Source organism: Ascaphus truei, chromosome 4, assembly GCF_040206685.1.
Source record: "Ascaphus truei isolate aAscTru1 chromosome 4, aAscTru1.hap1, whole genome shotgun sequence".
NCBI lineage: Eukaryota > Metazoa > Chordata > Amphibia > Anura > Ascaphidae > Ascaphus > Ascaphus truei.
The window spans coordinates 283,339,274-283,365,773 of record NC_134486.1 but is presented as its reverse complement, the minus strand read 5'-3'; the positions used below and the strand labels follow the sequence as shown (position 1 = coordinate 283,365,773).

General features: G+C 47.5%; 1 protein-coding gene across 1 annotated transcript in view; it reads left to right on the top strand.

Moving 5' to 3' along the window:
* Positions 1–26,500, top strand: part of POPDC1 (popeye domain cAMP effector 1) — a 66,738-nt gene that overhangs the window by 27,268 nt on the left and 12,970 nt on the right. Inside the window, exons 2-5 of the mRNA XM_075595027.1 lie at positions 2,468–2,704; positions 8,098–8,222; positions 10,860–11,047; positions 13,711–13,828. Of these exons, the coding sequence (XP_075451142.1) occupies positions 2,479–2,704; positions 8,098–8,222; positions 10,860–11,047; positions 13,711–13,828 (657 nt within the window). The 5' untranslated portion in view covers positions 2,468–2,478. The remainder of the gene's footprint in view (positions 1–2,467; positions 2,705–8,097; positions 8,223–10,859; positions 11,048–13,710; positions 13,829–26,500) is intronic.

Below are 26,500 nucleotides of genomic sequence, written 5' to 3'. Positions count from 1 at the left end.
AGGGTGTCATATTCTCACACAATGTGAAAAGATAAGACCTTATCTCCTTTCTGTTTGCCTCATAGACAATAAAGGACAATCCTGGGATAGTGGCCAGGAAGCCTCTCAAGAAAACCACATATCGGTTAATGCGTACAGTACAGAAAGATCTCATCTAGCAATGTGTCAACAAATTCACAAGAATATAACATTACAAAGTAAACCTCAGCTAAGCGTTGCAGAAGGCATTCTTGCTGCAAAGCGATTTCTTTTAACTCCTCGTTGTGCACAGGAAGCTGTTCAATTTCATAACAGAATATAGCCTGCTGATGTATGTCTCAAATAGATAAGAAACAAAGTGGGTTCAGTACCAGACTTTTTAAAGGTGCACCTAACATATGTTAAACGTGTATTATTCATTCTTCTTGTGTATCCTTCAAATGCAGGAGACTTGTTAAAATTCCTTCCCTCCTCTCTTCCTTTGTCTCCCCTTACTCCTCCCCCATTTCCCTCTCCTTTCCCCTACCCTCTCCTCCTACCCTCCCCTACCTTCTTCTTTGCACAATCTCTATTTATTTGTTATGTTGTTCCAGTGATATGCTCACCAAAACTGAACTGTTTAAAAAAAAAAGTGGCCTCAATACCTGCAGCAATTACCTTTCCCTATACAACCCATATTGCTGCATCTCCATTGTTTTTGTTACACAGCTTGCCCACTTTGAAGGCAGCTGAAATAATGTCTATGCCTCCTTTGTCTGCAATAGCAAACATGATTGTCCCATTTCTCCTGTATTCTGCCTTAGGGAACTTGGGGCCCAAGTGCATGATTTTGCACATTTTGTCAATCAACTAAATCATGAATCGTGTTCACCCCTCCTGAAGTATCAGGACTGTTGCAGGCCTTTGTGTCATTTGGAAAAAGGCACACTTCCTCTTCCAGGCCATTTGTAATGTCACTAATAATGTAGTGCCGACGGTTATTCTAAAACAAACCAGTGGCAATTACCAAAAAGACCCGGGTACATACTGCAACATTTCAGTGACATTTCTGCAGAGGCTAATGGCCCATCGGATTAACATTAAACTGAATGGGACTGCCAGGGACCCCTGCTGTTTTAATCCGATGGGCCATTAGCCTCTGCAGAAATGTCACTGAAATGTACTTGGCTAGTTTAAGGCAAGTTTTAGAATACTCGTTGGCTCGTCTGTAAATCCATTAAAGTGCACCGATTCCCGGGATATTCCACTGGGCACCTTGGCCTCCTCTGTGTACCAATCTCCTAGTGTGCTATCCTTTCAACCGCCTGCTAACCCAATCCCAGGCATTCCAACTTGTTTAGCAATTATAATTGGCTGTGTAATCCAGACGTTTGTATACTTGGGACGCACGCGCACACGGCCGTGAGCAATGGTGCGGCAGACCAGAGAAAATACAATAAAATTGTATTTTCGCGCTGCTGTCATGCTGCGAGCCAATCACAGCGCGGCCTAACGCTGGGACGTCAGTCACGCCCCCTAACCGCGCGCGTCACCGCTTGCACTCTAGCAACTAAATGCGCAGGCCACGCGCAATGCCGGTCGCGCGCCCGCATGCACAGCAGCGAGAACTATATAACAAGCCTAAGTCTGTGTGACAAAGGAGTCTTTTGGTTGAATCTTTTGATCAAAACATGATTCAAGCCTGCCAACCTCATCAAGGAAGACTCTGTTTAGCAGGTACCTACACTGAAGATATGTAATCTCTTATTGTCCTGTGGACTAAACTTTGTGAAATATGTGAAAATGCCCTGAAGGGGTTAAATAAATGAAGCATATGCTTTTGTGATTTAGTGCAATTAAAAGCTGGCCAACGCCAGTATTACAGTTCCCTTATTATAAAGGTGAACTGTGGGATTCCAACTTTAGCATTCTTTTATGTGGGACCGTGTTAACGCCATTACTGAAATCTGTTTAAGCTGCAAATACTGGTCCACCATGATCTAGAACAGCGGTGTGCGCAAACTGGGTGGGCTCGCCCCCTGAGACTCTGCGTGGGGCTCCCGCGCTTCCCTAAGGCACTTAAATTAAGTGCCGGGGAAGAGGCGAAGGCCTCTGTAAACCTCACTTACCTTGGCTCTGGTGGCTTCTTAGATACGTCGCCATGGCAACTGTGACGTCATGATGCCGGAGGGGAGGGGGGCGCAGAGAGAGGGGAACTGCCGGCAAGGGAGCGCAGGGAAAAAAGTTTGCGCTCCCCTGATCTACAATATATGTTTCCTTATGTTGACTATATATGTTAACTAGGTAATGTTAAACATACAATTTTTTTTTAATAGTATAGCCAATAGTCACATTACAATTTGTATAGTACTGTATTAACAATTTAAGTCTGTTTAATTTACACTGTGTTTCTTGCAGCTTTGCTATAGTGAAATGACATAGCCTTTATATGGTTGCAAATACATTCTTTGGCTTCTGCACTGACTACATTTTCTTTCCATATCGTCAGGATTTTTGAAGATGGACACAGAAAATATATTGATCACCATGTTGCCAGTAGATTTTACTCCCGAGTTCAATAATGTTACACAAATGGATTTGAATGAAGATGAAATAGTGTGTGAAAACTGGAGAGAGATACATCATTTGGTTTTTCATTTGGCAAATGCATGTTTCGCGGTAGGACTGGTTATTCCAACTACTCTGAACCTTCATATGATTTTTCTGCGTGCCATGCTGTGTTTAGGTAAGCCTTGAAATATGTTCTTGCATTTATAAATGTGTAGGGTTTTTTTTGCATTCTGCTGTCTGTAGAGCACATACATCTTACACGTGAGTATGTACAGATCGTCCAATGCCCCCTTTACATAACCACATGCTCATATCGGAATGGGACAACTTGCCTCAACCAATTTGCCGCTGAGAGCTTCTTGCTGCCAAGATAAGTTATTAATGTTAACTTAAGGGGTTAAACTTTTTAGGGTCAGGATTTTAGGGTATGGGCTCAGATTATAAGTAAGGGGTTTAGGTGAAGGGGTTAGGGTTTTAGGGTAAGGGCTAAGGTTTTTAGGGTTAAGATTAAGTTAGCATTAGGAGTTAAGGTTAGAGTTTTAGGGTAAGGGATTAACGGAGTTGGGTAAAGATTTCACTTTGGGGGCTATTTGGGCATGGTTAGGGGGTTAGCTTTGCGGCGAGATGCCCGTCGGCGGTTGATCAGTGGCGGCGAAATGGCTGCAGCGAGTCTTAGATCATGCTCACATACGTCAAGTATCTCCAGTGCCGTGTGAAACAAAAGTATCATCTTTACAAAAGGGGGAGGCAAACCGATACAATTACACAAGAAGAATCATTATTACACACAAGTAATGCATCTATTGCAGATTATTGTGTTAGGTTGACATTCTAGGCTGTTCATACATGGTGGAATCCACAATCTTTAGGAGGCTTATCTGCAGTATTTGACCGTGCAGTTTTAGTGGATAAACATAACGATTTTGGTCTTCATAAACATTTTATTACAGGAAGTGTTTTTCTTTTTTCTTCCATGTATAGTATACACTAGCTGATAAATTTGTGAGTTATTATGAGTGACAAAGAGTGTAAAGATAGGTTAAGCATGTTGAATAAAGATGAAAAGACATGCAATGAATGTTATTATTGAGATATAATTTAATAGTCTATTATAAAAACAGTAGAACAGAATGGAATTTTTTGGTGTCAACGTAACTACTCAGTAGGTGTTCCGTTCACAAAGATGGAGATTCACGATCGTGAGATGAGGTTGATGGTATGGTATACGTATGGTCGTAAAGTGTAGTCTGAGCACATTGAGTTGTGATTGTTATGAAGTGTGACTGCATATGCAGAAGATATAGTTGTTGTTGTAGGTAGTGTGTGCCTAGGGGATTGTGGTCAAAGCACAGTGTGTGGTGTGCAAGGTAGTGTGTGGTGCAGAGGTGTGTGAATGTTTTGAAGGTGACCCCACAGCATGCGTTGTGTGGCGTGTTGAGTAGTCCCAGCACGGCACAGACAATAGCGTGTAGAAAGTGGTGTACACAGTGAAGTAAAATAGCATCATGGTGATGTGTAGAGTGCAGAGACAGTGCAGGAATAGAGAACTGCATGAGGTAGGAAATGTCCCAGTACATTGCAGACAATACCTCATTGCATTACAGTAGGTTTGAAGTGTCACAGTACAGACATGGTAATGACAGCATTCTGAAATGCTCATAGTCCATAGTATGAATTGTTTGTAGGTGTGATTAGCAAATGTGCAGATGTATTTGTAATGTTGCTTTTAGTTATCCAGTTTTCTTGATTGGTAGTGTAATATGTGACCGTATACAGTGAATGGGTGCAGGGGTTATTTTGTGTTGGAACATGCACACACGCCTGAATGGCGTGAGCAGAGTGAATATCAGACATAGTGAATGAGTTAGGTGGGGGGGGGGGAGGGAGGAGGAGAGAGGAGAGTGCGCGGAGGCGCTGATGCCCGTGGGTAGCGTGGCGCCGGGGAGGTTTAGTAGCGATATGAGCGGGGGGGGGAGAGAGAGGTGAGTGGTGTGCGGAGGCCCGTGGGTAGCGGTGTGAGGGGGGGGAGAGAGTGAGGGAGCGGGTGGAAGGGTCAAATCAGTGGCAGTGAGGCAAGGAGCGTGGCTAGCGTTGTGAAAGGAGTGGTCCTGCCAAGTCCAAGTGAGGCCAAGAGTCGCACGCGGTGTAAGGGGGTATGCCCTGCTGTGACGTCAGCCCACCCTCTGGCCAATGAGCTGTGGCTGTCCGTCGGCCAATCACAGGGGGAACAAATACACACACAAACATTATTTCACACATATATATATATAAAGAGAGAGAGAGAGAGATCATATCATCATATTTTCAACTATTCACAGAAATGAGTTCATTGTTGTGAAGTAACCTAATGTGTTTATCAAAAAAATTCTAACCTCTGATCACTGGACAAATCTATTTATTTCCTTATTAAACTCCAGAACACCATTTGCTACGGTATAATGGCCACAAAACTCCAATGACGTTTCCATTCCCCAAAGCATTATAAAGTATATGCATAAAATGCCACTTGGCTTTGATGAACTTTGATACAGGGAATGGTGTCAACAAATGGCACAGAGCCATCAATACCAAGTTTTATACAAAAAGGAAGTAAAAGCAGAATATCCATCTTCATTTAATTAAATCTGTCAGTCTGTTTGATGGTAGCGCAGTGACATTGCGTTCCCAGCTTTTCAAATTGTGGGATGAAAAATATGAATAAGTCAGGAATTTAATATAGGCTGGAATAAATGTCAGGGCTTGACACAGGATTTGTGGTTTTCTAGATCTCTTGGAGAAATGTGAGTCATATATCATACAATAGTTTACAACTGACATTTTTCTTTGTTGATATTTAGAAATATGACAGCTTAGAATGATTGGCAATGCTTAATTAAAAAATCAGGCCATCAATGTTTTTTGACTAGCTATTAAAATAATTATACACCCATCAAATACAATTTGTATCATTCCATGCTGGGGGATTTCATTCGAAAACCGATTATTTCCCCACTTTGGGGGTCTGACACTTGCTTAACTCCTTTGCTGCCTTTTGGATAGCTAAGGAGTGACTTGGTTACGGCAGAGATGTTAAAACTAGTCACTGTTTTTGCACTTTAATTTAAAATCATGATTGAAAATAATAAACAAATAAGCTCCAATATCATTACCTTGACTTGAAACTGTGAATAGCTAAATCAATTACGCGCGGTATTGCACTTGTCATTGTTTGTTTGTTTTTTTTAAGAAATCCCACTACATTTTCTTGAACTTTTTTTTTTTTTTTTTTTACTGAATTGGTACTGGGGGCCTTACAAGAGCTGAACCATACTATACTTATCTCCGGTTCCAGAAATATTTACCTTTTTTTCTATAGCAGTGTTTCTGGTGCATTTTGGGCAATCAATATGGCCGCCATCCAAGCCTCATTCCCGATTGAGTATGACATCCCAGCTTTCTATTGGACAACCGCATCTTTGATTCTGCTTTCATTTTACCAGCGCATAGAAAGTTAAATATCTCGGGAACCAGTAGATAGTAAAGCGTCCTATGATCTCTTATTTGTATTCCGTAGCGCAGCACAATGTGAGAAGGATGATATTTACATTGTATGACGAAGAGTAGATATAAGATGAGATAAACTGGGACAATAGGAAGGAGGTTCTCTGCCGTAAGTAACTTATAATCTAAGAAGGTGGGGAACGGAGACAAAAGGAATTGTGTGTGTGGGGGGAGTTTATCAGCATTGATTTAGCTGTCAGACCGTAGAGACGAGTGGTGTTGTGTAGGTGTCTTGAAGTTAGTTTGTAGGTGTTTTTAAGTTGACTCCTCTGAAGGGTATTGGGAGCCAATATACTGATTTCCATAGTGGGACAGCAGCAGAATGGGACCAGCACCACTCGCCACCGGTTGCCTCGCCACCGATCACATCGCTGCCATCCGCCATTTTTAAATGTCCTCAGACTCAATGCAATGCAAGAAATGAAAAAATGTGTCCTGGCTGGGTGCACGCATGGGCGTGCTCACAAATGCCAGCGGAGAAGTGGCGGTGGCTGGGGAGATGTGCCCTGTGGCTGGCGACATTCTCTGAGGACATTTAAAAATGGCGGGTGGTGACTGGCGGTGAGTTGTCCTGGTAGTGGAGCGCCAGTAGTAATTTGGTCGCTGCCAACATAGCTTGGGCTGTACAAGGGACTGTCGACAGGCAGGGCGAAAAACTAGAAGCAGGTTGAAATAGTCCCGTCGGGACATAATGAGTGAATAATAATTTTGGTGATTGTGCAGTGAGAGAGGGCAGTATTTTAGCAATATTGTAGAGGTGCAAATGACATGATTTGGTGAGTTATTGAATATGTGGGATAAAGGTGAAGGAGGAGTAAAAAATGAAAACATCTGGCTTGGGGTATCGAGAGGACAGTGTAGTCTGTTCTTGCAAGTGAGATATCGGGTACAGGTGTGGAGTTTGGACTAAATGTGAAGTTCTGTATTTGCCATGTTGAGTTCGAGATAGTGACAGGACATCCATGAGAAGATCGCAGAAAGTTGGTGGCATGAGAGAATAGGAGAGGAAGTGGAGAGAGTAGCATTGGCATTGAGGCTATATAAACAGAGAAGATGGCAGGTCCTAGAACAGAGCCCTGGGGTATGCCAACAGTGAGAGAGTAAAGAGGAGGATGAGCTGGCTAAAGAAACACTGAAGAAGTGGTCAGATATTTACGTGCGTTAAACCAGAAGAGGCAGGGTGTGCAGAATAAGGGGATGGGTTAGGGCAGATCCACTCTGAGGATAGGGAGCCTCCTATTCTAATATCCTAAAAATATTTATTTGATTGCTGCTGAACATGAACTAGGTGCAACCAATCAAAACCATCATTATTGGTGTGCGAATTAAATTGATTGTGCTACATTGACAATTGGTAAACCTTTTTCTTTTGCATACATTTCTTAAGACATTTGCCAGTGCGCTTGTAAAGAAAATCCGGACGCCGGGGGGGAGGAGAGGGTGAGGAGAGGGGGAGCACGGCGCTTACAGAGGCCCTGCGCTCTTCCCCTCAACATTTAAATGAAATGCTCGGGGAGCGTGCGAGGCCTCTGTAACTCCCTCTTATCTGGTCTCCGGTGGCTTCTGGTGACGCGTCGCCATGACACCGTGGGGTCAAATGGCCACGCAATGTCACATGACGTTATTATGTCAGATGACACCGGAGAAAAGATGATGGGGGGGGGGAGAGCAGGCGGGGGGGGGGAGGGGGTGCAGATAAAAAAGTTTGTGCACCCCTGGACTAGTGGACCCTCGTTGGCTTGAATCAAAATGCTTTTGTGGCATAGAGCAGAGATTCCCAAATCCAGTCCTCACGGACTCCTCACAGTGCAGGGTTTAAAGCTGTCCTCTCATTAGCACACGTGGCCCAATCATTTTCACTGAACCACTTGTGCTCAAACAGCGGTCCTTGTGGACTGGAATTGGGAACCTCTGCCATAGAGCGTCCGTTTTTAAAACTTTAATACATGTGGTGCATTTTGCAAATGGGAAAGAGTTAGCAATATTTTGTCAAAGTATGAGTTATCTAACTATCTTCTTTTTCTGCAGGGTGTGCTTTCTTTATCCTTTGGGCAGCTCTCTTTCGATGTGCTTTGGACATTTTGATATGGAACGCTGTCTTTCTTGGTCTCAATTGTATGCATTTTACTTACCTGGTATTTAAAAAAAGACCCGTAAGTACAGTTTATGATTTTTTGTTTTCTAGGGAATGTTATCAAACAAACTTCCAAATCATTGCCGAATGTATTGCTAATGGTATTCTGGTTTTCACAATTTTCCCTTTAAGGCAAAAATCTTCCTGTCGTATTTTTATTTTATTTTTAGGCTGAGTCCATAGACGGACAGGCCGTGCTGAGGCGTCCTTGAGAGGGGGCTCACGCGAGCGTCCGCAGGCGTGCTGACGAGATGGAGGTTTCAGCCGAGTGCCAAGCTGTTTTTCGGCTGAAAACCTCCAATCATAGCACAGCAGCGTCAACGTCACGGCGCTGTGACGTCGGCGCCGTGACATCGACGTCAGTGCGTCGCGGGCGATTGGCCCAGCGACGTCACTGCCCCGCCTCCAACCACCTCCCCCCGGCTCCCTTCGCGCACGCTGGCTCGCCTGCAAGTCCGTGCAATCGCGCTGACTGAAGCAGGCGAGCCTCAGCGTTAGCGCGCCTCTGCTCTCCCCATCTCTATGGCCCGGGCTGTAGGTTTGAAAAACAAACACAACTTCCTTCTTCCATTGCTTTCTTTCTTTTCTCACCCCTCTCCTATCTTTTTATTCCATTTCTAGAATGTCTCTGCACCTCTGAGCTGTCCATAGTTTGGCTTTCCTGTTTATTTTACTAATATACACTTTCTTCTATTTATTGTGTCTGTTCCTTGTGTCTTTTTTTCTTCTTCCTTTTTCTCCTCCCTAGTTGTTCTTTTGAAGGCCTTGTGAGAAGTAAGAAATGTCGGGCCCTGATTTAGAAGCACAGCACACAGGTTAAGGCCTCGGGCATGGTCAGCGCTTAGGCGCTGACCCGTGCTGAGGCGCGCTTACGCTTACCAGTGAGCCCCTGCAGCCGCAATGAGAGCGGCTTTAGCAGGGGCTCGCGCACGCTTCCGCAAGCGTGCGGAAGCGTGGGTCTTAGAAAAAATTTCCTTTCAAGCGCTCACGGGAGCGCAGGTAATACATGCATGCATACATAGATGTCCAGTATTACCTCTAATTTCTTTTACAGGACGGTACTTTTCAATATTGGACACCTGGCAACCCCAAGTCCCTCACTAGGAAAGTAGATGGGTCTCAGTCTGCACAGAGAGAAATTTCCTGCTGATATTCAAGAACATTTCTTGCGTTTCCTGTAGTGATGATGCTACAGTACACACATGTTTCAAATTATAAACTAGTCAAAAATTTATAGAAACAGGCAACTGATCCATAACGCGACAGGAAGGGAACAGAAGCGTTAACTGACCTCTACTTTGTTTTATTACATTCAGTAGAATAAATGCATCAATAAAATCTGTCACTTGGCATTCAACTAGAATCTGCAACACCAATAACAGCACATTTATCACCAATACATTCCTTAACTATTTTACATGGCCTGCAAAGGAATAGCAGAAATAGAAAAAAAATCTTGTGCACTCAAACTATAGGTTACAGGTGTCCAATGACTTATCTGACCAGTGCTCTCATCTCAAGGGGGCCCCACCTGTAAGGTCCAAATACATGCTGTATATGTAGGAAATACAACGGGCACTTTGGGTTTGCTGTAAAATATTATTTTATTGTGCCATTTACCTTCCTTTTTTGTACATACTGTATGTTATTTTGAAAAAAGGTTTAATTCTGAGGGAGATCACAACATGGGCACAATTTCTGTTATGTCATCTTAAGTGCCTGTGAGACGTCATATTTGAAATAAATCATTCATTTAGCATGTTACGGTAAGCAAAGTAACATGTAGTTTTACTTCAGTGTCCTTACAGTCCTCTCCTCACGTCAACATTGAATTGGGATGTCGTGTATAAAATGTAAATCTTTGCTCTACTTTTCGGCTTTGGCTTTAGAAAAGTTCTAATATAAAACAATACAAACAACAGTAAATAGGGCAGAAAGAAAAAGTAAGGACAATAAAAACACCAATGACATAAGCAACTTGTATTGACGTTTCTGCAAAGTGAAGGCACTGAGACCATGTAATGCAGTATTAGCCATTAATTACTAGGCAATGCTAAACCATAAGCTACCTTAGCTGTATGGCTTGTAAAATGTCATGTGGCTTACAGTAGTACCTACTGTATGTCTTTAATTGTTTGCTTAACAGTGATTTAATGATTTCAAATAATGTTAGAAATGTTTGCTTTAGAGCAGTATTTCAGTTGTATGAGTTCCCTTGGACTGGGTGACCAGCATTGGGCAGTAGGATTGCTTTTCCTAGTTTTCATTATTTTGGTAATCCGAGGAGATCCCAGATCTGAAAATAATGAAGTTCAGCTCTATATAGGACTCCCAACCCGCCCCCCCCCCTCCGGCTCCCATGCTGTAAAATGGAGGTCAGTCAAGCTGGGTTGCTGCTTTAGTGGGACACTACGTATTTAGTTTAAACTATGATTTATAATCTAATGTAACAATAACAATCCCTTCCTTTTGAAATGTTATTTATAATATGTTGTTATTATTATTATTATTATTATTATTATTATTAAGGATAATCCCACTTCGATATGTAAACATGTGGTGATGTTTAGTGACCTATCCCAGCACATGTAGTTTTATGTTTTCTGGTGTGTTGTCTCCCTGCTCCTAAAATCCGATTTTACGTTTTTTATTCCAGATTAAGATCGAAAAGGAGTTGAAGGGTATCTACCACCGGATGTTTGAGCCACTTCATGTGTCTCCTGAATTATTTCAGAGACTCACTGGGCAGTTCTGTAGCATTCAGACCTTAACAAAGGGCCAGACATACGCCGTGGAGGACAAAACTTCTGTTGATGATCGCTTAAGTATCCTGCTCAAAGGAAAGTATGTATTATGTTCAAATTGCAGGAATTTTATTATGTTTGATACATGTAAAATTAGTGAATTATAATATCTTATTCTTTCGCACAATTGGTTGTTTCACTTCCACAGATTTTATAACATTTTTCTTCGTACTTTGTTTTTTATCACCATTTGCAGATTTTCTTAGAAATTAACTGTATTGATTTATTGTGAAATAATGTAAAAAAAAAATTTTTTTTCAAAGACACAGGGGGAAAAAAGTTCCTTAACTATATAAACTGCTGAATTTATATACAAAGTGTCTTACGATATCTGTTTTATGAAGAGTTTATTCCCTCGTTCAAAATATTTGCTACTGTATGCAGGACCGGATTAAGACCTCTAGAGGCCCTAAACACTGAAAAGGTTACGATGTACCCCAATTTAAAATAAAAACAATACTAAACCATAAAATAAAATTGTATTTTTCGAAATGACATAAAATGTACATGTATGCTGAAATTAAAATAGTTTTTTTTTTGTTTTTTTTTACAATTTCAATAAAAACTGCTTCATTTTCTTTCATTTATACAGAACGCATAAATATTCAGCATTATTACCATTACGGTTTTTAATTTACTAATAAACCAGTATAACACTTACATTTGCTTTGAAAATAATTGCAGTATTGAAAAGTGGGCAAAAGTTTTGTACATACGAAATACTGAATTTTTAAACAAATTCTTAGTATAGGGATTCTAACCTTTCTATGGCTCGTGTCACCGTAACCCATACCGAAATGAGATTAAGCGCGAAATGTGGGGATTGCGCAAAGCCATGCATGCGTTGGCCGCGTAGTAGGGATGCAGCAACGAGCCATAGAGGACTAACATACAAAATGGCGTCGGTCCTGACCTCTATCGGTGAAAATTAGAATGATCTTAGAAACGGCAGATGTTGCAACTATTGTGAGATACAAATCAACACACATTAATTTTCCAAATGTTGCACTTAAAATTTGATTGAAAAAATGCTCAACTTTTTTGGTATATATAATATATAAGAAAAAGCAACAACAAATCAAGTATATATCATTCAGAAAAATATATCAATAATGAAACATAAATTTAATGCAACACATAACCGGATATGATTTCCTCGCATTTTTCCGATCTACGTTAATGGTACACCCCCTGGTTTAGGTGGGGATAAGTTATAATAGAGAACAGAAAGATGGTGAAAGAGTGTATATAGTGGAGTGTAAAAAAATCCAACAATGTTTTTTAATTTATTTTCCTGTGGTGACTACTTGAAATATCAAATTCTTTAAAAAAAATAATTGTTATTTTTTGTGGTGCCCCTGCTTTGCTAGTGCCCCAAGCACGTGCTATTGGGTAATCCGGTCCTGACTGTATGTGCTGTTAGGCCACGGTGGTTGTTTTATACATGCCCAGAGTGGGCTATTTTATATCGACTTCTGAGGATTTTTGTTTCTGCAGCGCAGCGTTTTATATAAGGTAATTCTGAGTATTTTTTTCACCAATTAAAGATAAGCCAGTCTGACATTTGTTATCAACATCATGCTGTGGATTACCCCTAAAAAGAATTTATGAATAATGAATAGCAAATAAAATAATAACAAAAAAAAAATGGATTCATATTTCATACGTGAAATGACTTTCAACTTTTTTGCATTTGTCTTACAATATGGCCAGTGCAAGATTGTTTTCTGCTCAGCTCGATTCATATTATGTGCCACCGTCTTATTCAATACCTTTAAAAACAAATCTTCACTAAGAAGCCGCTGTATACAGCATAACACAGTTTAGAAGCCATTATTCTAGAGCTCACATTCAGTGTTTGAAGCATCTCATGAAGATACATGACTGGCATAAGAAAAAAATATTACACAAATGATTGATTTACATTCCTGTTTTTAATATGAATTTTTAAAATAATTTTATTTCATATAGCGCTTTCCTCCAAATAGGACTCAAAGCCTTTTAACACTTACACTGTAGTACTGATAAAAAGTAGTGGGACTGAGCTTGGGTTGGGGGACATTCAAATCTAATAAATGTATTATTTTTTTTATTACAAGATTGAAGCAGGGAGGGGGTATCCGGAGCTGGACTGCGTTAATTTTAGCTCTGGGGATCCCCTGCTTCCACAGATGCTTATCTCCGTAGGGGTGCCGGTATCTCTGCAGTCAGGGAACTATGTTTCTAACATAATGGCAACGTTAAAATGTCCCGCTTCACGCGAGCCTATAAGAAGCCATGATGTCATCCCTTGCTGCTTCCTATTGGCCCTGCGTGACCGACCATTTAAACTCCACAGAGATACTGGCAGCACCTACTATGGGTGTAAGTATATTGGGAGCAGGGGGTCCCCGGAGCTGAAATTAACACTGTTCAGCTCTGGAGACCCACAGCTTCAATCCTGTAATGAAATATTGCACAGCATGTAATGCTGCTTTAGTCATCTCTATTTTTTTTACAAAACTATTTTTTCAAAACCGTAAAGCACCAGAGTTGTACAATAAAGTATGTGCTCAGGAATAAAAAGAAAATAGAAGGTAGTTTATTAGCATGTTTTTCAATTGTTTCTGACAATAGCAGTTTACAGATGAATGTTCTCTGTGTAATTAAAATGCAGACTAAATTAACTTTGCTGTGATTTTATATTTGCATAAATCTTCTCAGAATGAAGGTTTCCTACCGTGGACATTTTCTTCATAACATTTACCCCAATTCTTTTATTGATTCTCCTGAATTTCGGTCAACGGAGATGAACCGGGGTGAACATTTTCAGGTAACCCTCTAAGACAATTGTTGTACTTGAGTCACTGGTTATAATGATGTAATTGTTTCCACTTAGAATTTTAATATCCCGGGGTGGTTATCTAACCACTTACTGATAATTTTCTTCCATTGCATTTAAAATGAAAAAATAAATGACTGTTTCGGCGGAACGCGTAGGTTCCTGTTTTCCAGAAGAAGCTGGTGGCCATTTTATTCAAACATTGGTCTCTGTTTTCATAAAGAACACCGTCCAGGGACTCCATTAAATATGTAAACCAAAAAAAGACAATGTCCTGAGTACACCACGAGTACTTTGAGGCAAAGGAACATGATTTAAATAATTTTTAAAATGCAATTAAATGAAAAATGAATGTATTTATTTTCACCATTACTGTGGATCAAGCTCCAAAAATGTACATTCTGTGACGGTAGATAAAATTCATTTATTTCATTTATCCACCCCACATTCCCTGATTGTGATGGGATCGTGTCATTTGTGATGTCATTTGTGACATCGTGTATGATCAACTAAGCATTGGGGGGAGTATAGATTTGCGTGTCACCTTAACTTTGAAATTTCCAGAATTTTGAAGGGTTTGGATACAAACCTTTACTACACTTGAACACTTTTTTTTTTTTTTTCAGTTGTATTTCTATGGTTTTATCCTATGGACCATATTTATCAATTGATCACAAGGACTCTTTCATTCATATATTTCACTGTGATGGAAACAAACAAGGAGTGAACTGCGCTCTATAAATTGTGAACAAAGTGGTGTATTCTTACAGTGATAAAGTGATTAAATATATATATAAACCTGTTACTTTGTGAAGGTGTGCAGCTGTATTCGTGGAATGACTCCACAGACCAACCCTTTATAAATCTCCCTTTAAACACCCTTTATTAATCTCCGTTCCCGCCCGCTGCCTCCCTGACCGGCTGAGATCGTGAAGACGCTACCAGATGACGTCATTGACGCGCGCCGGAGTTAGACGTCACACGCCGAGAGATACAGGGTGAGAGCCTGTCTCGCTGGATCAACAGCCGCACAGCAGACGAAATCTACCGGGCTGCTGAAACTGGATGCCGTGAGCCTGCCCCGCTGAAACAACAGCTGTGAAGTAGACGAATTCCACCGGACTACTGCAGCTGGATGTCGGGGTAACACCATATACCACAGCAGCCTTGATCCACCAAAGGAGAGGGGAAGGAGAGAATATCCACCTGATGATTGCCCGTTCCACCCGTGGTTCTGATTGGTAACATGTCCATATACATGTACTGCCAGTAATTATTTTATCTGATGTACGTGCAATACTCACCTGTTTTACCAATATAATTTTATATTCATACTACACTATGAGGTCTTTTGCGCTGTTTCTTTTGTATTTATATATTTCACTGTGAAATTGTTCATAAATACCTTACAATGACATGTTGTAACATTTGTATCAAACAGATACAACCAATTGTGCTGAAGCTTTCCACAAAAACTCACATTGCCAATCTGACCTGAACTGCAAAATTTCAGGCGGATTAGTGAATCTTGGAGCGATTTGAGAAACTGAAAAGGAGGGGGGGGGGGGGTTTATAATGGAAGTCTCGTTCAAGCTTTAGCTATGGATGCGTGTTATCCTCCTCACTCCTTGTGTATCTATATATATGTAACGGGTATTCCCCCCCCCAATCGCAGATCTGATGTGGGTGCAAGGAACATACGGTGTTACCATAGGTGTGGTGCATTACCTGTTGGTTCGCAGGAGGGCTGAGCTTCCGCCACGGGGAACCTGGGGCAATTATACTAGGGGTACTCACTTACAACGATGCAGTGCCTCCACCTGCGATGGCTCCCACCAGAGGGGGAGTGGTTCCTCGCAGGACAATCAATAATACCATACACAGTGAGTTATATATTAACTAATACCATTTACTGGGAACAACATATAACACATCATCACATCAATACCATAACATATCAGAACAGGTGTCCCTCTCTCGAGGAGACACTTACTGCGACGTCCAGCAGGACGCTTCCCCAACACCAGGTGATCCCACCCAGTGTCCAAAGAACCCCACCCAATGTCCCGCACTCTTGCAGAGAGAGGCAATGGGTGACTGCGTAGTCACTATTTATACTAAGGGCCCGTTGGTGCACTTGTGTATTAGATAGTACCTGCCGAGCACTCCCGTGCTCGGATCTCCAACTGGCTTCGCAAAGGATCAGTCGTGTGATGGTTCCGTCTGATCCTACACCGGACTCTTAGCACGCACGGACCGCCAGGGCGATCCCACTCTGGAATAGTCTCTGTGGACCCCAACGTGGGTCCGAACCATTTCACAGGAACCGCAGCGTCCGCTGAGTCCCTAACTAACACTTGGCTCTAACGTGACAGGAACCCTAACCTAGGGCCTGTCCCTGTAGTACAGCAACCTAAAGTGGCTTTGGGGAAAACTCCTAGGGGCCTAACAGGGGTTAATAACCTGCCCCACTCCCCTAACTCTTCCCAGCCCTGACTGTACTTACTAATGCCTAACGAGTCCCAGCGCCTACAGCAGCAAGCTGTAGCTCACTGGATACTGGCAGCCAACGTGCTGTGCAACAAGGTGCCTGCCTGTCAGACCTCACAGCACTAACAGCCGTGACTCTGACAAGGCAGCACTCTACACTAAGGGCAGCGTCCCTATTTTGGGCCTCCCTAAGCACTTACCCACTAAGCTAGTGGGGAGTTGGGGCCTACCTGGGGTGTGGGTACCTATATGGGGCAGGAGCTGCACTCGCTCCCCACACCCTTCCTTCCCTCACAGCTCCCTGACTCCAACTCACTCAACTGATCACTATCAGCGTATGCAGCAACACCCTGCAACTTAACACTAAGTCTGCTGCTGCCTGACTTTCCTTCTGTTCCCCAGCTCCCACTAATGCAAGTGACAGGGTCCCTAACCTGAGGGCTGTCCCTGGCAACACTCACTTCACTGGGGAGCTGAGCTATCTCGGGCCCTGGGAGTGCTGGCCTAGTACAGGGAGTCCCTGACTCCTGTACCCTACCTCCTTCCCTGGGCTGCTCCGGTCTCTGACTGCCTAACGTGGCCTCAGCGCGCGAAATGTAGCCACTTGCTCCCTCTGCAGATCCTTGGCCCTCATTGGCCACACTGATGCACCTGGTGTGCTTGGCCCTAAGCCTCATGGGAGTTGTAGTCCCGAGGCACCTGCAATAATGTTGGGGCCGCGTGCGCGCCTTCCCTGTGCTTACACTAACCCCTAATGGCCGCCACAACATCTCCCTCTCTATCCCTACTCTCGCGCGACTCTCTAAAGGCTGTCTGTATTCCCTACCTACTTCTGCTCATGCGCGACTCTCCTGGCCTGTTCCTACACTAGCGCAATGCCTACCTGACTCGCGGGGCTCCCTTGCACATGCGCGATCACTGCGCATGCGTGAGTGGCCGGGTAATGGCGACGCCCTCTTCGCCAGCCGCCGGGACCTTAGAGACGCGACCGTGGCCTTAGCGACGGTCCGATCGCGTCCCCGGCAACCGGCCCGCTCGCGGAGGCAGAGCACTACTCCCTGCAACGGCCCCCCCCCTTGGGATGGCCGTCGGGTCTGCCGCTGGCCTCCGGCAGTACCCGCCATCGTCCGTGGCCACGGAGGCTCCCAGGGAGGTCGAAGGGGGCAAAGGGTGACCTGGCTACACTCTCCCCCTGGTGAAAAACCCAACGCCCTCGCTTGGGGAACGACATTACTTGGCACAATTTTACACAATGAAAAATTGCATGGCATAATTGGTACACTTAGCAGGTCAACGGTAACATCCCTGAAACATGGCACATCACACCCAGTAATACCCGACGCTAGCTGAGACCATTTGTGGGGTGCCCCTAACTGATCATGTGTGGGTACCTCACTTTTGCGTCCGTGAGCCTCCCCGGGGTGTATCTCTCGGAGAGCACCCTCTGGGATAACAGTCACTGGTTCAGTACTACTTCCTCCCCCTGGTGGAAGGAATAGCAAAGTGTCTTTCAAACCGGTCTTTACCCGGTCATCCACGGCCTGGAAGCAGCAGGCCAGGTGGCCAGGACCTTTCCCGCGGTCCACTACGTGGCGAATGGAGCATTCCTTGTTGGGCTCCAAGGAGAAAATTTTCACTAAATCCTTCGCTACACAGTCCTTGTCCCTACGGACTTGCGAGGCTTCCACTGGGAAGCGAGAAATGAACAATGTCTCTTTTCTCAAAGTCTCTGTTTCACCTGACAGGGGGTAAAGGGTAGATACCTTACCACTACGGTGATTCACGGTGGCCAACAGGTCCTCGGGGACGCTGTCAGTTCCCACCTCAACTGTCTTGGGACCTGCCCACAACACTTCTGGGACAGTCCACTCACTGACTCGAAACTCGGGAGCGTTGGATCCCAGTTCTGGGACCATTTGGATCGGAGCGCACGGGCTCATACTCCGTTCAGAAGCCGTAACTCTGGCCTTTTTCACGGCCACCTCCATCGGAGCCTGTGGGGAGCAAGGGGGTTCCTTACCACTCTGCTGGCTTGCGATGGGTTTCTCTTCAACAGGAACCGTCTCCGGATGTCCTTCCTGTACACTGAGAGTCGCCATGGCTGGGAGCCTCTTCTGCCGCTCCGGCCGCACCACTGCTTGCTGCTGGGGAATATCGATGCGCAGCGGTTCCACAGCAGGGTCCACCGCTGATGCTTCAGCCTCACATGTGTGGTCCGCCGACAGGCGCATCACCACAGCTGGTTGGCTATTGTCTTTCTTCTTCACCTGAACGATATGCGGAGAGTACTGGTCCACTCGTACTGCGGGACAGCTATCTCTTAAGGGGGACACCTCCGCCAGGACGCGATGCCGAGTGGAGCCATTCGCCCTGGTGGCCAGACTTAAGGAGCTACCGTGCTCCGCGGTCACCTGGAGGCTCACACCTGACACCCCTGGGGCAGTCAACCCCTTGTCATCGCTAACAGGTACTGATCCCACGCCTGGGACCGATGGTACCTCTGTAGGCCGGACTGGCCGTTGTAGGGCCCACGGGCCCACAGCACCTGAATACACTGTAACTGAAGTAGGTGATTCTTTGGGCTCAACTTCACTGGTGTGGTCCGCCGGCTGGCGCATCACCACGAGTGGCTGGCGGCTGAATTCACTGAAAGAAGATGGGGGTACAGACACCTTACCCTGTGATTCCTCTGTCTCATTGCTGGGGTGGTTCGCCGGTAGGCGCATCGCCACCGATGGTTCGTCCTTTTCCGTAGCTGGCTGGGCCTCAGTCCTTCCCGCTTGGTTGCAACGGGGGACTAGGGCAGCCTTGTCTGTCAGCTCCTCCACCTCCGTGGTTGAGGTAGAGCAAGTAACAACATCTTCATCTCTGGGTTCTGCCATCTGAGATTCCTGCTTGGGATCTGGGACTGTAGACTGCAGCAGCACAGTCTTTAGAAACTGTGCCCCGCAGCCGGCACACTTGGGGCCCCAGGTCTGTTTGCCACCTGGGAAGTCACACTGATTACAAACACATCTTATACACCCCTCGTCCTCCACCACGGCCACCCGATATTCTATTGGTAGCCTAAAATGGTTAAAGTCCATACCACCAGATAGATTCAAGTCCTTTTGTAGGCACGGGCACACAAGAAAAGATATTTTCCCTCCTTTTGACCGCCATGCTCCATATAATTGAGGGTGTGTTTCTCTGCATTCTGTACTGTCTGTAATGGGAACAGCAGTTACTGCTGGCTGTTCACTTTGCTTGCTCCCCCTGGTGGAATGTAAAGGAAGGGCCCGCTCTATCACTGATTGGCTTTGGCTCTGCACTGAGTCACTCATATTGCGGGGCCGGAGCTCTGGTTTTCCCGCCAGTCCCGGGCGGATTTCTGCAACATAATTTAGTGCAGGCTTGCAGTCAGCAGCACATGTGCTCTCCTGATTTGGCGGGAGACGCCATTTTAGGTGTGACTCCCTTGATGAGGGAGCCTCCATTTTGATCACAGTTCTGGTAATCTCACTAAGGCTCTCTGAGTATACAAGAGGGTAGCCTTCTGGTGGGGCCTCTGGGAAATGCAAGATCAGAGGGACATTTTCCCGGTATATTTCCTGATTCGTTAATAGCCATAGTCTACAACACTGGTCAGTGGGGTCGTACCGGTGCTCTATCCTCTTCCACCCTTGGTCTAAGCCCAGGAGTCTCCCTAGGGCCTCACAAATTTCTTTCAACTTCACTGCACTACTGGGAACATCCCCTACTACTAGCACATGTCGCAGGGATACTTCTGTCCTCTTGGTTCGTTCGTGGGCCTCATGGCTTGCGGGCCCAAACATGGTGAAAAATATAAATTGGACAATTTGGAAAAAATGAAAACAGGGCACCCCAGGTCTATCGCAGCAGTGCCTCCAAATGTAACGGGTATTCCCCCCCCCCCAATCGCAGATCTGATGTGGGTGCAAGGAACATACGGTGTTACCATAGGTGTGGTGCATTACCTGTTGGTTCGCAGGAGGGTTGAGCTTCCGCCACGGGGAACCTGGGGCAATTATACTAGGGGTACTCACTTACAACGATGCAGCGCCTCCACCTGCGATGGCTCCCACCAGAGGGGGAGTGGTTCCTCGCAGGACAATCAATAATACCATACACAGTGAGTTATATATTAACTAATACCATTTACTGGGAACAACATATAACACATCATCACATCAATACCATAACATATCAGAACAGGTGTCCCTCTCTCGAGGAGACACTTACTGCGACGTCCAGCAGGACGCTTCCCCAACACCAGGTGATCCCACCCAGTGTCCAAAGAACACCACCCAATGTCCCGCACTCTTGCAGAGAGAGGCAATGGGTGACTGCGCAGTCACTATTTATACTAAGGGCCCGTTGGTGCACTTGTGTATTAGATAGTACCTGCCGAGCACTCCCGTGCTCGGATCTCCAACTGGCTTCGCAAAGGATCAGTCGTGTGATGGTTCTGTCTGATCCTACACCGAACTCTTAGCACACACGGACCGCCAGGGCGATCCCACTCTGGAATAGTCTCTGTGGACCCCAACGTGGGTCCGAACCGCTTCACAGGAACCGCAGCGTCCGCTGAGTCCCTAACTAACACTTGGCTCTAACGTGACAGGAACCCTAACCTAGGGCCTGTCCCTGTAGTACAGCAACCTAAAGTGGCTTTGGGGAAAACTCCTAGGGGCCTAACAGGGGTTAATAACCTGCCCCACTCCCCTAACTCTTCCCAGCCCTGACTGTACTTACTAATGCCTAACGAGTCCCAGTGCCTACAGCAGCAAGCTGTAGCTCACTGGATGCTGGCAGCCAACGTGCTGCACAAGAAGGTGCCTGCCTGTCAGACCTCACAGCACTAACAGCCGTGACTCTGACAAGGCAGCACTCTACACTAAGGGCAGCGTCCCTATTTTGGGCCTCCCTAAGCACTTACCCACTAAGCTAGTGGGGAGTTGGGGCCTACCTGGGGTGTGGGTACCTATATGGGGCAGGAGCTGCACTCGCTCCCCGCACCCTTCCTTCCCTCACAGCTCCCTGACTCCAACTCACTCAACTGATCACTATCAGCGTATGCAGCAACACCCTGCAACTTAACACTAAGTCTGCTGCTGCCTGACTTTCCTTCTGTTCCCCAGCTCCCACTAATGCAAGTGACAGGGTCCCTAACCTGAGGGCTGTCCCTGGCAACACTCACTTCACTGGGGAGCTGAGCTATCTCGGGCCCTGGGAGTGCTGGCCTAGTACAGGGAGTCCCTGACTCCTGTACCCTACCTCCTTCCCTGGGCTGCTCCGGTCTCTGACTGCCTAACGTGGCCTCAGCGCGCAAAATGTATCCACTTGCTCCCTCTGCAGATCCTTGGCCCTCATTGACCACACTGATGCACCTGGTGTGCTTGGCCCTAAGCCTCATGGGAGTTGTAGTCCCGAGGCACCTGCAATAACGTTGGGGCCGCGTGCGCGCCTTCCCTGTGCTTACACTAACCCCTAATGGCCGCCACAACATCTCCCTCTCTATCCCTACTCTCACGCGACTCTCTAAAGGCTGGCTGTATTCCCTACCTACTTCTGCGCATGCGCGACTCTCCTGGCCTGTTCCTACACTAGCGCAATGCCTACCTGACTCGCGGGGCTCCCTTGCGCATGCGCGATCACTGCGCATGCGCGAGTGGCCGGGTAATGGCGGCGCCATCTTCGCTGGCCGCCGGGACCTTAGAGACGCGACCGCGGCCTTAGCGACGGTCCGATCGCGTCCCCGGCAACCGGCCCGCTCGCGGAGGCAGAGCACTACTCCCTGCAACGGCCCCCACCCTTGGGATGGCCGTCGGGTCTGCCGCTGGCCTCCAGCAGTACCCGCCATCGTCCGTGGCCACGGAGGCTCCCAGGGAAGTCGAAGGGGGCAAAGGGTGACCTGGCTACATATATATTTTTGAAAACGTTGTATGTACTGTCCCAAAGGCCAATCTGATTGGTCAGTTGGTCTGTCACTCACCCTCTGGCCAATCAGATTGGTCCGTGGACCAGCCCCGCCCTGCACGCCTCATTGGTCACAGTCACCCGCCGCCGACACAGCTACCAACGATGCCCGCTCCTCGGTGCCACCGCCGCCTCAACTCTCCCCACATCCCCCCCCCCACCCACAGCAAACCCCAGCCTCTGCACCGCTACCCACGGCCAGCGGCGCCCGCTCCTCGGTGCCAGAGCCTCACCTCAAACGCCCCCCTCCTCCACCACACTTCTCGACACGCCGCCTTCCGCCCGCAAAACTCACATTGCCGAATAACCGACGCCACCCGCCTCTGACACGCCGCCGCCGCCTCACATATTACCGCCGGGAGCGCCAGCAGCCAGGTACCTCATCATTCCCTCCCGCGGCCGGGCCGGGAGCGCCGGGGTGCCCCCGCGGCCAAACCGGGAAGCCGGGTGGCGCCAGCAGCTATCACCACCCCCCGCGGCCGAGGTGTCGCCAGCAGGTATCGACCCTCTCCCCCCCCCCCCCCACCGGACCAGCGGCCAGGCTGGGAAGCCGGGAGCGCGAGCAGCTATCAACAACCACCCCCCACCACCCCTTCGCGGCAGGGCAGAGGAAAAAGCAGAGGGGGGGCACACAACAACAAACTGACTGACACACAAACTGCAACATGAACTGCCTGTCTGAAACACACACACACACACTGACTGACACACAAACACAGACTGACTGACAAACACACACACTGACTGCCGCACACACACACACAGCCGGACGCGCGCGCACATACACAAACACATTGACTGACGCCCGCACACACACACACACACACATTGATTGACGTGCACACACTGACGCGCACACACACACTGACTGACGCGCACACACACACTGACTGACGCGCACACACACACACTGACGCGCACACACAGACTGGCGCACGCGCACACACACCTACACCTACTGACTGACGCGCACACACCCACTGACTGACGCACACACACACACACTGACTGACTGATGCACACACACACACACACACACACACTGCATGAAGCTGTAAAGGAGGGGGGAACGGAGCTGGAAATGGGGGGGGGGGCTGGATTGATGGGAATGGGGGACAAACAGAGAGGGTGGAGAAAGGGGAAGAGAGAGAGGGGGAGACAGGGGAAGAGAGAGAGGGGGTAAACAGGGGAAGAGAGAGAGAGGGGGGAAGAGAGGGGGAGGGGGGAAGAGAGAGGGGGTAAACGGGAAGAGAGAGGGGGGAGAGGGGAAGAGAGGAAGAGGGGAGAGGGGGGAAGAGAGAGAGGGGGCAGAGGGGGGAAGAGAGAGAGGGGGCAGAGGGGGGAAGAGAGAGAGGGGGGAAGAGAGAGGAGAGAGAGAGGAGCAGGGACATTCCATCCCGGGCAACGCCGGGTCTCTCAGCTAGTATGTATTATTATATCATATATGTATGTCTGTCTGTCTGTATATATACATATTTTGCGCCTCCCAGTTTGTGCACCCCTGCCCTAAGCCACTAACTCAACGCCAAATTCCACACACACCTATTCTTTCCTCTTTGAGCTACAGGCAGGGAGCAAAACTTCACATGTTAAACTATAGGCTACAAACTTTTAACATCCCTAACTAATTCTGTCTTCCTCGTAATTCACAAATGACTGAACCGACTGTGCTCAAACCTAACATTTCAGACAGATTGGTAAATTAATTTTTGAGTTAGGAGCAACTGAAAAGGGGGTTATAATGGAAGTCTCTATCAAAATGCATTATATATATCTATATTGGAAAAAAAGAGAGAGCGCAAACCCATTACGCAATATGAAATTTATTGCGTAATGGGTTTGCACTCTCTTTTTTTGTTTTAGGTACTCCTTAGGATTTGGTTGATCCTTTTGAGAGCTGCAGTATATTCCTATTGCAATAATTGGACTCTATTTTTCTACCCTGGAAGGACTTTCTGGGACTGGTCATTTATGTTATGTGTTTGTGACTTGTATGTCCTGCTCTGTAACGTCATTGTGCTTGCATCTGTGATTAACCCATTGTGTGCTGTGTATCATACACTATCCGGTTGGTGATATTGATAGGTTTTTATTAATTGGTATATGTGTTTGTCTCTAGATTAGCGCTACTATATTTGTTTTGTGTTATATATATATATATATATATATAAAGCAGAAAATAGCCGTGTTAGTCCAGTTGCGATAGTGCAGAATAAATGAGTTCTTCAGTATTAGGGGATACCTTTTTTATTGGACTAACAGTTTATGTCATAGGACAAGCTTTCGAGAGTTCTCCTATTCTGATATATATATATAAATATATATATATATATATACATACACAGTGTTCGACAATCCTATACATTTACACGCCTGGGGCGGGTGGATTTAATCCCCGGGCGAGTAAATATTGGCCCATGCAGAACACGTGTTTGTTTTTTTAAATTTCCCGCTCGCACTGCTGTTTTTCCCGCGCTCGCGCTGAAACAAAAAAAAAAAACTCCCCTACCTGCCATCTCCCCTACCTGCCTGCAGATTGGCGTGTGCTCCCAGGCTTTGTGGGCGCGCGGCCAGGCTCTATATGAGCCCGCCCCCAACGAACTGCCATTTTTTCTGCCAGGGGATCTGTTGGAGAGTACGAGAGTAAGTACTCTCCAATCCTCCATCCCCTCTGCTCCTTCCCTGCCTCCTGCAGTTCCCCCTTACTCCCCGCTTCCCCCCCGGAGATGGTAGCGTGGGTGTTCCCCCTTCTCTCCCCGGCACCCGCTTCCCCCGGCTTCCCGCGCGGGACGGAGGTGTCCCCCCCTTCTCCCCCCCCCCCCCGGCTTCCCGCGCCACGTCCCCCGTTCCCCGGGTGATGGTACTGGGGGTGTTCCCCGCTTACCCCGGCTTCCCGCGCGGGATGGAGGTGTCCCCCCCTTTCTCCCCCCCCCCGGCTTCCCGCGCAGGATGGAGGTGTCCCCCCCTTCTCTCCCCCCCCCCCCCCCGCTTCCCGCGCGGGACGGAGGTGCCCCCCCTTCTCCCCCCCGGCTTCCCGCGTGGGACAGAGGTGTCCCCCCCTTCTCGCGATACCCGCGCGGGACTGGTTGGGAGTGTTTCCTGCTTACCCCGGCTTCCCGCGCCACTTCCTGATCCTCGCGCGGGGCTGAAGATGGTCGCGGGGGGCAATCGGGGCAGTGGTGGTGGTGCTTGGTCGCGCGGCCTTTCCTATTTTCTCCCCTGTTGTGTGTGTGTGTGTGTGTATATGCATACATGGGAGAGTGTGTGTGTGTATGCATGCATGGGAGAGTGTGGGTGTGTGTGTGTATGCATGGGAGAGTGTGTGTGCATGTATGGGAGAGTGTGTGTGTAGGATACCAGAAGTGTCCCGCCACCCCACCCCCCAATCACCCCCGCCACCCCACCCCCCAATCACCCCGTCAACCCAGTCAATCACCCAGTCACCCCAGTCAGTCACCCCGTCACCCCAGTCAGTCACCCCGTCACCCCAGTCAGTCACCCCGTCACCCCAGTCAGTCACCCCATCAACCCAGTCAGTCACCCCGTCAACCCAGTCAGTCACCCCGTCACCCCAGTCAGTCACCCCAGTCAGTCACCCCAGTCAGTCACCCCATCACCCCAGTCAGTCACCCCGTCACCCCAGTCAGTCACCCCGTCAACCCAGTCAGTCACCCCAGTCAGTCACCCAGTCACCCCGTCACCCCAGTCAGTCACCCCGTCACCCCAGTCAGTCACCCCGTCACCCCAGTCAGTCACCCCGTCACCTCAGTCAGTCACCCCGTCACCCCAGTCAGTCACCCAGTCACCCCAGTCAGTCACCCCAGTCAGTCAGTCACCCCCCCCCCAGTCAGTCACCCAGTCACCTCCCCCGCACCAGTCAGTCACCCAGTCACCACCCCCACCCCAGTCAGTCACCCCCCGCCCCAGTCAGTCACCCCCGCCCCAGTCAGTCACCCCCGCCCCAGTCAGTCACCCCCGCCCCAGTCAGTCACCCCCCGCCCCAGTCAGTCACCCCCCGCCCCAGTCAGTCACCCCCCCGCCCCAGTCAGTCACCCAGTCACCACCCCTGCCCCAGTCAGTCACCCCCACCCCAGTCTGTCACCCCCACCCCAGTCTGTCACCCCCGCCCCAGTCAGTCACCCCCGCCCAGTCAGTCACCCCCGCCCCAGTCAGTCACCCCCGCCCCAGTCAGTCACCCCCACC